The sequence below is a fragment of the Barbus barbus genome (genome assembly GCF_936440315.1).
Source record: "Barbus barbus genome assembly, chromosome: 13".
Taxonomy (NCBI): domain Eukaryota; kingdom Metazoa; phylum Chordata; class Actinopteri; order Cypriniformes; family Cyprinidae; genus Barbus; species Barbus barbus.
In genome coordinates, this window is record NC_136741.1 from 13,121,487 (window position 1) to 13,135,938 (window position 14,452).

Here is a 14,452-nt window from a genome sequence, read left to right on the forward strand (position 1 = left end):
TCAGTCAGTCGTTTGACTTTATAAGACTAAGGGGGCACAGTTTTTCTCCCTCCATGTTCGTCACTAATCACACAACGCCGACGTCTTACGTCATCTGCAGGAACGGCTTCCACGTACGACAGTCAGCGGAAGTGAGAAGAAAGTGTTTATTATGTTTGAAATATGGATATTTATCTGATTTATCTACAGAAGGCCTTTATTCACATTTTTTTGACATTTCTTGCTGGATGAAGGACCATCACCTTCAACTCAACCTTGCCAAGACAGAACTGTTTGTGGTGCAGCAAACCCATCATTTCATCACAATTTCACCATCCAATTAGACACATCAACCATAACTCCTTCAAAAACAGCCAGAAACCTTGATGATCAGATGACTTTCTCAGACCACATTGCTTAAACTTACCCGGCCCTGCAGATTTGCTTTATTCAACATCAAGAAGATCAGGTCCTTTCTTTCGGAACATGCAACACAACTCCTTGTTCAGGCTCTTGTTCTGTCCAGGCTGGACTATTGCAATGCTCTCTTGGCAGGTCTTCCAGCCAGTTCTATCAAACCTTTACAATTAATCCAGAATGCGGCAGCAAGATTAATATTTAATGAGCCAAAAAGAATGCACGTCACACCTGTTTTTCAATTAGCACTGGCTACCAATAGCTGCTCCCATAAAATTCGAGGCATTAAAGTCCGCATGAACCGGAAGTTTGCAACCATTTTTACTTCTGTACTGTGACGTACTTCCAAGAGAAACAGAATATTTAATGAGGAAAATAGAAGGCATGGCTTGTTTTCTCTACTGCGAATTGATTGGATGTAGTAAAGTAGGCGTTTCTTTCAGAAATGAACACTGACAGTTGGAGGGGCGTGGTTAAGGATGTCATGCTCACTGATGTCATCAGAGAAGGCCCATCATTTTAGAGAAGAGGAGGATTTTCAAATTTGGATTAAAGATTAAGAAGGCAAACACATTTTTTTTTGTGGATTGACTTGCATGGACGAATTGTTCACCACAAAAATAGCAATGTGTGCTAACAAAATAAATATAGTCAATTCACGCGGACTTTAATGTTTGCCTTCAAAACCACTACTGGTTCTGCACTCCTTTACCTAAATTCAGTACTTCAGACTTATGAGCCATCTAGAAGCTTGCGTTCTGAAAGTGAACATCGCTTTATTGTGCCATCCCAAAGAGGCACAAAATCACTTTCACTGACTTTTACATTAAATGTTCCCACCTGGTGGAATGGCCTGCCCAACTCAATCTGAGCAGTTGAATCCATAGCCATCTTCAAGAATCAGCTAAATCTCTTTCATCTTTATTTTACCCTCTAACTCTAGCACTCTCTATTCTAATTCTATTCATAAAAAAATACATGAAAAAACACTAGCTTTTCTAATCTTTTTGTATTCTATCTGTTTGTTTTCTTTTTATTTATTATACAATTACCAAAAGCAAAAAGGCCTCTAACACTAGCTTGCTCTATTCTTTTTCTATTCTATCTGTTTTCTTTTTATTTATTATACTGTATAATAAAAAAATAAAATAATAAAAACCTTGCTACATGTACTGCGTAAAGCTAACTGAGACTTGTTATAGCACTTGAATATCATTGCTCTTTTGTTGATTTTGATTGCTTCCATTGCCCTCATTTGTAAGTTGCTTTGGATAAAAGCGTCTGCTAAATGACTAAATGTAAATGTAAATTTTATTACGGCACACACTTTATTTCACGTCTTCTGGACTGTTGAAAAAAAGCACCCGCTTACCCCATTGTAAGGCTTGGAGGGGCCAAGGACAATTTTTAATATAACTCTGATTGGATTTGTCTGAAAGAAGAAAGTCATATACACCTAGGATGCTTTGAGGGTGAGTAAAACACAGGCTAATTTTAATTTTTGGGCGAAATAACCCTTTAACTAAATAGTCTGTGGAAATTGTGGATGGGGAGAAATTCTGACCACAGTCTATAAATATTTTTCAATATTTTTTCCAGTGTTTTCTGTACAAACATTGGTACAGACTTCTGTGCAATTTTATTAATTAATTTGTTTTCACATCAGTCCATTATTGTGGTATAAACTGCAGAAATAAGTTTCAGATAAATATAATAAATGAATAAATGATGACTAGCTGGTCATCATTTATCAACTATAAAATAAATAAATAAAAAAAAACTTACTACTGTTAACTGTTAACTTACCACTTTTCTTAACTTACTACACAAATAAATAAGATTTCACAAGCACTCTGCAAAATAGTTTCCCAGAAATCAGATATTACAGGTAGACCTGCCTGACAACAGCGGATGAATTAGAAGTAGACACTCAAAGCAATGTTTTGAAAGTTTCATAGAACCAATGCACTCACACTCTTTAGGGAACTGAACCTATGAATGGATACAAAGTTGTCTCCGCACATTAAGCTGGAACAGAATCAAACGTTGCAAAAATGACACAATTCTCCTTTAAAACACCCTCTCAGATTGAAAATTTAAACCTGGAACAGCTCTTTTAACTTTTGTTGCAAACGTTGAAAGAGCAAGACAACTTCCCATATCAAATGTGGGCCAGAGGCTGCAGGCATCTGCCATTAAGGTGCGGTACACAAACACTTTCTTTCTCTTTCTCTCCCTTTTCTTTAGGCCCTAAAATGTCAACTTGACATTTGTAAGTGTTTCAGGGGAATACCCGTCATCTGTTTCCACCCATAGCTCTGTGTCCACGGGTGAGGGAGCGAGACTGTGTGCAGCTCTGATTGACAGCTGAAGGTTAGTGACGAAGACTGTGCCAGATGCAGCACTCCCCAGAGTCCAGGCGGTCAGTGAAGCTGTAGGTGGAGCATGCAAGATGATCCCTGTTCTGCAGTTTACTTACTTGGATTATTGATTCCGACAGAGCTGACTGATCTGACTTGTATGAATTAATGTCTTTGTGCATCTTGAACTTTCTCTTGCAACTATAGCAAAAGACTGAATGCTGCAGCATTACACCAGTCTGCTTTTTTGGTGCAAATACTTAATACATTTATTATGTATATTTTTAAACAGGTAAAACAAACAATTCAAAATCTAAATACATCCCTACACATATAACACGTTACATATAAAGCTGAATCATTCATTTTATCATATATTTAACTGCCATTCAAGGTTTGGGGTCAGCAAAATTTTGTCATGTTTTTGAGTAAGTCTTATGCTCACCAAGGCTGCATTTATTTGATGTAAAAAGTACAGTTGTGATATATTATTAGAATTTAAAACAACTGTTTTCTACTCCAGCCTTCAGTGTCACATGATCCATTAGACATCACATCATATGTGGATTTGGTGCTTAAGAATCACCTTTGACCATTTTCACAGTCGGAAACAGTTGTGCTGCTTAATACATGTGTGTAAACCTTGACACATTGTTTGAAAAAATGTAAAAGAAGAGTATTCATTTGAAATAGCACTGTTTGTAATATTTCAGACGGTCATCTTTAATAAATTTACGGCATCCTTTCTGGATAAAAGTATGAATTTGTTTAAAACAAGACATGTTAAGTTCACTTTAGCTAAAGTAAAGAAGTTAAAGTTCAGCTACACCTCCTTCATTAACACAAGGTAAAATATAAGTATATGAATTTTTATCAGTAGTATAATACTATTGTTTCAATTGCCTTACAATTGTCTCTGCACATAAAAGTGGGACAGAATATTAAATCATACTGATTCAATGTTTGCAGCAAAAGTTAAAAGAGCTGTATCAGGTTTAAATTTTCAATCTGAGAGGGTATTTTAAAGGAGAATTGTATAATTTTTGCAATGAAAGCATTGTAAAATAAATTAACATGGTCCATAACACAATATTGTAGGCCAGGCTTAAAAAGTACCACTGAATTTTAAACAACATGTACAGAAATCACTGCTCTGACTCACTGTCCATCAAAGGGTCCACTGAATGGGTTAGAACATTTCTCAAAATCTCTGGTAAACAACTTGGTGTTCAGTTGGCAAAACAATGTTAGGAAACACTGCTGTTTAATATGTAGTGTTTTGGTTACCTTGTAGCTTGTTGGCCAGACCCAGCAACATTGCAGATTAGCAGGAGGATCTTTGAAGAACCACCCTGATTCAAGAATTCTGATGATAACGTCCCTGAGGGTGGTAACCTGTGACCTTCGGGCTTTGCAATGTATGGCGAGGAAGGGAGGGAGTGATGGAACCCTACAATGGATAAAAAGAAATAAGCATGTCATTAAATACTCTTAGTGTTTTAAAATAGCAGTATATAATTATAAATAACTAGATCATTCTACATACAGTTTTCAAGTCTTCAAATACAAAGGAAGGTCAATTATGTTTCATCCTATTACATTTGCAGTAAGTACAATTCTGTAGCATTTACATTTAAAAAAAATATATTTAAAAATTTGTATATGTACTCCACTCTGCATCATGACTAACAACGTTCCTCAGCTGTTCTAAAATCACTGTAAAGCACAGCTTCTTGGATCTAATTGCATTACTTCAGACAATGAAGATGTAAATGTAGGTGGTCACATGTTAATATGCTCTTGGTGATTTCAGTATATGATTTCTGAATGACCCATTTTTGCAGCTTAGTTTCCCTAAATGGTTTGAATGGAAAGCAGAGGGAAAATTGTGACTTGCAGTAAGCAGTGTTCTCTGATCAATCGTGTATCAGGATGTGTTGACACTAAGTAGTATTTGAAACATGTAGGCTATCATTTCACATTTTACTTCTGCATCATTCAACTTCCCTTTGCTTTCCTTGGTGACTGCTGGCATGCTATGATCTTTCACTTCAATCAGAAGTGGATGTTTGATCCTACAGTATGATTGGAAACCAACAATGCAGGACGTCATACACAATCCTAAGCATGAACAACTTTTGAACTTCAACAAACTCTACTGATGTCACTTTCTCTTGTTACTTTTCCGCATCATGACAATTTAAAATGACAGTTTACTTTTAATGTTAATGTGTTTTTAATGTGTAATGTTTTTTGTTTTTTTTATAAATGTGTCTGATAATTTTGAATTCGGAGGACCAATGTATATTTTATGGCAAACTTTTGGTATAAATTAAGTTTTAAAGAAAAATTGCAAATACAATTTCTCTATCCCTATTTGGATGGTAAAGGACAAAGTATACATCGCTTTTTCCGTGTACGCAAGGGACAGCATACAGTGCGCGTGACGCGAATTGCGTCATCAGAACAGTATGCGCACCATCCGATTTTAGTACTTTGTACGCTCAGCTTGCACATGCGCACTGAAGTTATTTTGCAGTAATCAGGTTTGCCCACATAGTGACAACACTGTCCCGGGCCATTGTTTCACAGCAGAAAACGAAACGAAAGAGACGGACAACGACCACAAAATAGCGGAGACTGCAACAACAGACGCTCGCATTGACGAGTGCTTGTGAGCGAGAGGGTATGAGACAGCTCAGGTTTGGTTTAAAAGAGTTCAAAAATATTTGTTATCAGTCATGACTTAATGGTCTGAATGGTATCAGTCTGACTTGATATATATTTTAGGTTGCTATTTATACATTTAACAAGAAATAATTTTACAAAATGTCATCGCTTTAAATAATATTCTTGTATATAAGTTTTATAAAGGTTGAGTTTCTTGTGCTCACCAAGGCTGCATTTATTTGTTTAAAAATACGGTAGTATTGTGAAATAGTATTAAAGTAAAAAATTACTGTTTTCTAATGTAATTTATTCCTGTGATGGCAAAGCTGTTTTTTCAGCTGCCATTACTAATCTTCACTGTCACATGATCTTTCAGAAATCATTCTAATTTGCTGATTTGGTATTTCTTATTATTATCAATGTTAAAAACATATGTGCTGTATAATATTTTTGCACAGACTGCAATACAAAAGAACGGCATTTATTAAAAAAATATATTTTTTGAAACTATGTCAGTGTATTTACTTTCAGTTTTTATTCATTTAATGTATCCTTGATGAATAAAAGCATTATTTATTGAAAATATTGTTTAAAAAAATCTGTCCCCAAACCTTTGAACGGTAGTGTATATTTAGGCTTTCTTTAAATAACTAAACACGAAAAACTCTAGGCTTTCAGACTATTCCTAGATTAGATTCTACATACAATATGAATACTGCTACATAGCCTGATGATTACTGTATGACAGACACCATCAAAATAAGTATTTCTGGATAAATATTGGTTCTCTTTAGCAATCCAATGAAATATCATGTTTCAAGTGCTTATGCATCTTCCTTTCATGGCAGGATGGAAGTGGTTTCTCTCTCACTCTCTGATTCGCTCTCTATCACACACTCACGGCAGGCCTCAGTCGTCAGAGTGTCATTTGAGGGCCAGCTGGAGCAGATTGAAGAGGGGAACTGTGAGCTTGTGAGAGCCTTAATTAAACTTGGCCCTCACTGACACACACACACACACACACACACACACACACACACATGCACACACGCACTTCACACTTTTACAGACACAAATACTAAGATCAGCCCACAGCTTGAATGCCTTTATAGAACAATGCAGTTCCTTTGAATATGGACAGAAATCTTATGCTCAGTTTTATTTTAACATTACAAAGAGAAAGAAGTAGTGAGTCAGGACAGATCTTTTATTTATTTATTTGGTCTTGTTATGTACATCCAAGTCTATTTGGTGGGGACCTAGTTCTAATAGAGGCAGATGAACGTGAGTTTGCAGAGCCGTTGCTTAAGAATTTTAAATTATTGTAAAAGTCCTGCATTCCTCACCATAGAGAAGTCCACCAGAAGGTTCAGTTATGATATTTTGATTATACATTATGAGGTACGTAAATGAATTAATATATGAATGAATGCATTTATAACACTAATTTATTTTAAAACCTGACTAAGTCAAGCCAAATTTATTTCTGTAGCTATTTTTACAATATGCATTGTTTCAAAGCAGCTTGACATATATCTTAATATCTTAAGCTTCATGTTGCATTTAGCAGATCAGAGCTGTGTGATAATATATTGTTATATATATATATATATATATATATATATATATATATATATAACAATACATGTTTCCCTTTTTGCAACGAAATAAGAAATCAAGAATGTGAGATATGCTATATAGTATACTGCCCACAGGAACTATACTGTATGTATGCAGATAAACTTGGACATACTTATATGTCCAACTTTACATAAAGAGTTGTCCAATAATAGTTACATTGCGAAAAAAAATTATAATCAGGCAGTTGAGATATAGTATAGTATAGGCTACTGTGTGTCCCTTTATTTGACTGTACTGTATGTATTCAGATAAAGCTGGATATGTAATATATATCCAACTTTATTTAGAGAGCTTTGCAATAATTAGGTTCACAATTTGTGATGATATAAACAATCACGCAGCCAAGATTTGCTATATAGTATAATATTGTTTTACGTGAATATACCATACATATGCAGGCAAAGTAGGATGTACTATCCATCTTTGAACATATCACTGGGCAATTACATGTTAACATTTTCAACAATATAACAATAAAGCATTGAACTCCACAGGACTCTTTATAAGGTACTAAATTTCAATCACATCTGTACCATGTCTCACTACATGATACAATACTTCAAAGAGAAAATATTTAACATTACTTTGTATGAGAGTCATGTACTGTGGCTTTACAGAAACATTTCTGCCTCAATACAAGTTAAGTAACTTGTACAGCACATATGGCATAATGTTGATTCATTTTGAATTGGTTACAAGCTTAATTTGTATTTAACCTGGACTATTACTTTAATTCCACCGCACCAGAGTAGATACATGATGACAGAAAATCTCTGAGGAAGATGAGGACTTTAATAGCAACATTAGATTTTAGTAATTTATTATTTATTTATTTATGTGGCAGTAAAAGAGCAGCCCATGCAGAATGAATTCTTCACTGGTCTGGGCTAGAGAATCCAGACAATACCAGGGAAATCTACAAGAGTGTTACACACCATCAGAGAAGTGGAGTGTGTTTTTGCTCAGTTACACATGACCTCAACAAACCTCTATCAACTTAAGTTTCAGAGCGATCCAGACGTAAGCTGACCTAAGAATTGTTCAGACAGATGACCCTCTAACCTCATCTGTCAATCACATCTTCCTAGGGGAGGGCACTCTGTATATGTGCTGGAAAAGAGGGCAAAGATATTGTACAGTACCTACTACCCAGACTGGGCCATCTAATTCATTTATACTTCTGCTACTATAGACTGTTAAAATGCTAGTAATAGTTTTCAAGTCTGTTAACTGGTTAACTTTAATATACACTGAAAACTTGTAGATGGATTATCACCACATTATATGTAAATTCATAATATGTGACCATGGACCACAAAACCAGTCATAAGTGTAAATTTTTCGAAATTGAGATTTCTACATCATCTGAAAGCTGAATGAATAAGCTTTCTTTTTGTTAGGATAGGATAATATTTAGCCGAGATACAACTATTTGAAAATCTGGAATCAGAGGGTGCAAAAAAATCTAAATACTTAGAAAATCGCCTTTAAAGTTGTCCAAATGAAGTTCTTAGCAATGCATATTACTGAACAAAAATTAAGTTCTGATATATTTACGGTAGGAAATTCACTAAATATCTTCATGGAACATGATCTTTACCTAAAATCCTAATGATTTTTGGCATAAAAGAAAAATAGATCATTTTGACCCATACTATGTATTTTTGGCTATTGCTACAAATATACCCCAGCGACTTAAGACTGGTTTTGTGGTCCAGGGTCACATATATGTAAAGTACTGTCAAATTTGTATTTTTGCAGGCAAAATTAGTTAATGTATAACTGACAGTAAACAAATGAAAAAAACTCACTGTAAATAGATATAAATATTGAACAGAAAAAAAAATAGAACCAATAATAACTCTACTGTTAAAAAAGAGAGATTTATTTTATTTTATTGCATTGCATTGCATTGAAACTAACAACTGGCCTGCATTTAGCACGCTTTATTCCAAAGCATCTTACATTGCATTCAAGGTTTACATTTTTTCAGTGCAAGCATTCCCTGGCAATCAAACCTATCCCATGACCTTGGTGTTGCTATAAACATGATCTGCTCTTTGAACTACAGGTCAGGAACAACATCTGTTCTGCCATTGTTTTATTGTAAGGCAAAAGGAGGAGCCAAAGGTATTTACTCTTTGCATATGCTAAAATATTATTTAATACTTTTACTGTAGGGGTATTACATCACATACCATTGCTAATTATACATACAATATCCCAATATATCTTGAATCTGAGAGGGTGGTTCAACATGTTCTTATAAAAATGTGCTGTTAAAAATCCAGCTATTTTAAAATAGTGCTTTATAAGCTGTGACATAATTGCAGAGTGACAGAAGACACCAACTCACATTTTAGTGCCGATCGGTAACTGTAACTTGTAATGAGGCAGAGAGTCTATGACAAACTGTCTCTGAAGCTTCCGCTGCAGTAGTAGCTATATGCGTATAAAACATGCCTTCAAGCAAAGTCAGCAAAAAGTTATTTATAACGCAATTTAAAGTTTCTCACAGCTAGATGAACACTCTTAATATACTGCACATTGTAAAAGAAATGAGGCCCAAGACAGAACTGGGCAGCATTTCTTTCCTGATATAGACAAGCTGTAATTACCATCTAAGGTAACTACAATTCACTGGAGCCTCTGACAATTGGAAAATAAAGCAACATGAGATAATCCATAGATTCAAAACATTCAGAAATGAAATAAGCATGAGTGAAAATAAAAAGTGAAAATTCATAATAACAATAATCTTTTGCAATAGGATTAGACCAAATGTTCTCGAAAGAAAGTTGGTCAGTTTACATGCCTCAATACATCAACACAAATTACTGTTTATTTCAAGATTGCCTCCAGTCAAGCCAAATAGAGGAAGACGGATTATCCTTTGATCCTTGGTTCTGCCTAAGGTTATTGCTAACACTATTTTATGGCATTTTTGTTTGTAACCATGGGCTTGGTCATTGAAGGTCCAGCTCTAAAACCTCTTAAAACTCCAAATACATTTAAAAGAATTTACTTCAATTGAACTTACACATAGATCCATTCATTATCATGTTTGTAGTAGAGGATTACACCACAATGAAGTTTATTTGGATGAAAGAACACAGCATACAGATAAGAACAAGGACGGACACTCAAATTGCCAATCCATTTGTCTTTCTTTGCAGTAATCCCAGTGTTGTTATTTTTCATCAGATGGAATATCAATTTCTAAATGTAACACAAGCACAAGTTCATTTTTCAATAACAACACCTTGGCAGACACCCAACACGGTCTCATCTGATTAGAAATTGTCCAAGGGAGAAAAAAAAAAAAAAATCACTGCAGTAGAAAAGGCCAAATCAGAAAGAAGGAAGGCAACATTTGATCTCCGTGAAGTTGGCACCCCATAACAAGAAATAATCACCAAAACTATACCATTCGTTTGTGCCGCAAAAACGAATGTATTTAATGAATTCGAATTACGATTTCGCCAATAGCGAAAACTTCACTCCCCATTTAGCGCGGCTGCAGTGTTTAATAATAAAAAAAAGTTAGTGTTCGTGCTTAGGTTTAGTCACCTCCAAGTTTTCACTAACTTCATATTTCAAGTTGACTAAGCTTAAATTTCAAGGCAACATTAAGTTGAAATGGTGAGACCGTTTTTTGTTTGTTTGTTTGTTTTTTTACTGTGAGTCTAAATCGTTCTAATTCGTTTGTGCTCGATTTGTGCCGTTATACTGAACATATTCCCCCTAGGAATAACAAATATATGCTAATTCAGGGCGCTCTCTGTCCATGCCAACGGCTCCGTTCGTTTGTGCTAGATGCCATTAAAGAGAACATTCTATTTATTTCTCCTCCGTAAAACATTACAAATATCTGGAGGAAAAGTGATGGCAGGCAAGCCGCTCGTCCAAATTCCTGTCTAGTTTGCAAATCTGCTGGTTTACAACGTTTTTCTAAATTTTATTGCCAGTGACTTCAAGCACCAAATCCAAAATTCTCATTTTCTCAGAACAAGCAACTTAATATCACATATTCATGTTCTTGTTTGTTGCTATTTATTCAAATTTGTTACAAAAATGCAACACAGGACTAAATTAACTAGTTTATATTAAAGTAACAAATATCACTGATTCATAAATAATTTATACCAAGGTACAGCCTACCAACAAAACTATTTTTATCCGTTAAAAGCATGCAGGCTCTTTAATGTAACAACGCTACTTTGTACATTTTTATATAGCTAGCAAGTAGCCTGACTACTTGCTAGCTGACTAGATCGACATTGACTGTTTTCTAGTAGCCTATTGTGTATTATGATTTTGATTATTATTATTTAAATGTGTATTGCATTATGCATATTGCAGATGAAATATTCGAAGCATAAACATTACCATGATATTGCTCAGCTGTATTTTCTCTTTGAGGAATAGGCTATGCGTGAAGAAAAAAAAAATCTTTGAATTAAATCAAATGAAATTGCATATCATAACTTGATGTGTTAAAAAATTGCCTACCACATGCTCATGTGAGTTTTTGATTGCAAAATATTAATAACAAGTTTTACCTCGTTGCTATGTACAGTATCTATACATTTTTTGTGGTCTTTTTTATTTTCCTGGTATGCACACATTCAGTATAGCTTAAGGCTATTTTATCTTTGAGCACTTTTTCTGCAATCCGTTATGTCCTTTTTGTTTTCTTATGCAGTGCGATAAATAATCGTTTGTAAGGGGGACAGAAAAACTTTAACATAATATTATAATATAATAATATTAGCTGTTAAATGCAATAATACCATGCAATTACAGTTACATACAGCCTATAGATAATGGCATATTAAGTGCTTCTGTTTTCCCCCCTTTAAATGGGCCTATTTAAGAAGAATTTTACCAGGATTACTTTTCATGGCACAAATCGAGCACAAATAAACGTGGCATTTGGTGTGAAGATGGATAGAGAGTTGGACTTGTAACCCAAAGGTCGTGGGTTCGAGTCTAAGGTCCAGCAGGGATTGTAGGTGGGGGGGAGTGAATAACCAACACTCTCTCCCCCCTCAATACCACGACTGAGGTGAGACCCTTGAGCAAGACACCGAACCCCCAACTGCTCCCCCGGCGCCTCCGCATTGGCTGCCCACTGCTCTGGGTATATGTTCACTACTGAGTGCACTTGGATGGGTTAAATGCTGAGCACAATTTCAGAGTATGGGTCACCATACTTGGCCACACACCACTTCCCTTTCCTTTCCTTTTTATAAATGACCTAATTAATATTAATATTACTATTAATGAATATTCGTGGGGAATTATAGGCCTAGATGTTTAATATTATAACGGCACAAATCGAGCACAAACGAATTAGAATGATTTGACTGACTGTAAAAAAAAAAAAAAAAAAGACGGTCTCACCGTTTCAACTTAATGTTGCCTTGAAATTTAAGCTTAGTCAACTTGAAATATGAAGTTAGTGAAAACTTGGAGCTGACTAAACCTAAAATTTCAAGGCAGCACAAACACTAACTTTTTATTATTATTATTAAATTATTATTAAACTCAGCGGCCGCGCTAAACGGGGAGTGAAGTTTTCGTTATAGGCTATTTAAGAAGAGGTCATGGTTATTGTTTCTTTTAACGGCACAAACCAGCACAAATTGAGCACAAACGAACGGCACCGATTTGGATAGATTTGGACGGCATGGGGTGGAAAATGACGTCACTGCCCAGAATAGTTTTTGTTATTTCTAAGAAGGGGAAATATGTTTGACGTTCATTTCAACAGCACAAATCAGCACAAATCGAGCACAAAAGAATGACATCAGTTTTGTGCGATTTAGACGAACTGGGGTGGAGAGTGACATCATAGCTCCCAAAAATATTTTGGTTATATCTAAGGAAGGAAAATAGATACAGCGTTTGTTTTAACGGCACAAACCAGCACAAACGAACTGCGCTGGTTTGGAGCAATTTGGGCAACATGGGGTGGAGAGTGACGTCACACGGTCAAAAAAAAAAAGTTTAATATCTCAAACACCAAACCAACACAAACGTTCGTTTTGCGGCACAAATCAGCACAAACAAAGCACAAACGAATGGTATAGTTTTGGTGATTATTTCTTTTTAAGGGGTGCCAACTTCACAGAGGTCAACATTTGGAGTATATGAGTATACAGTATATGAGCCTGTCATTACACTTCGAATTCAATATTTTCAGTTGTAACCACATTTAAAACTTATGCTGTATACGATATTTCATTATGTCAGGAGTCATTAACAATGTTACCCTGATGCTACCTAACAATGACTGCATAAGTAACTGCTATGATCAGCAATGTAATTAAGATGGATAATATGTATAAGAGTTTACATACAGTCATTAGCTAACAGCTGACAGCCAGATGAGCAGCTGCACAAGTAAAATGATTTGAAAGAACCATGTGACCCCTGTATAATAAGGTAAACAACCTATCATGTGAATTACTTTGCTGTACATGTACAGTCATATGTTTTTAACATTAATAATAATAAACGTTTCTTGAGCAGCAAATCAGAATGATTTCTGAAGGATCATGTGACACTGAGTAATGGCTGTATAAATTGTATAACTGTATAGTGTATAAATTACATTTGAACATTTATTTAAATAGAAGACAGATATTTTAATTTGTTAATATTTTAAATAGTTGTTAATAATTATTAATATTTTAAAACATTACTGTTTGTATTATTAATTAAATAAATGTAGCCTTGGTGAACATAAGATACTTCTTTTAAAAACATTAAAATCTTCATTATTCCAATTATTCACTTTTGGCAGGTAGTGTATGTTTTAATAATCTTTTGTCAGTTCACTTTTTTGATGTGTCTTTTTTGACTGGCATAATAAAGCATATGTAAAGTATATTTGATTATAATTTTAACTGAACTGTGTGTTATTCAAATGTGTGTTTTAAAGTTCCTGTGGTGAAATCAAGTTTTTACTGTTGTTTACATGTCTATCTGTTGGTTTTGTATTAGCTTAAAAGACAAACCATGTGCAAATTAATCAGTCAACACCATTGCAGAGAATATTCTCCTTAAAAACTGCAGTGTACCAAAATCAGTCTCAAAAATGTAGTTTGAAATGGCCCCTATTTCCTCCATCACAAATATTTAACCAATCCTGACAACGTGTGGGGCAGGCCTTTTCATATCTGGTCAAAGGTTTCTATTTACAACATGTTTTTGCAACATGAGTGAAAGTAGTGCAGGTCTGCGCTGGAGCCATTGAGCAGAGACGTAGACTAATTAGCATATTCACAAATCCGCGTATACTCAATGAGCTAAGGGTGTAGAGATACATTTAAGCCATTTTAAGACATAAATCAATTATTTTTAAATATGGAAAAAAA

At 34.9% G+C, this 14,452-nt stretch overlaps 1 protein-coding gene across 1 annotated transcript in view; it reads right to left on the bottom strand.

The window, feature by feature from the left end:
• The window catches only part of LOC306878836 (ubiquitin carboxyl-terminal hydrolase 43-like), a gene marked incomplete at its 3' end in the record, with an annotated part of 99,275 nt that overhangs the window by 26,571 nt on the left and 58,252 nt on the right, over window positions 1-14,452 (bottom strand). The window contains exon 7 of the mRNA XM_079431395.1: window positions 4,044-4,206. Coding sequence (XP_079287521.1) covers window positions 4,044-4,206 — 163 coding nt within the window. The remainder of the gene's footprint in view (window positions 1-4,043; window positions 4,207-14,452) is intronic.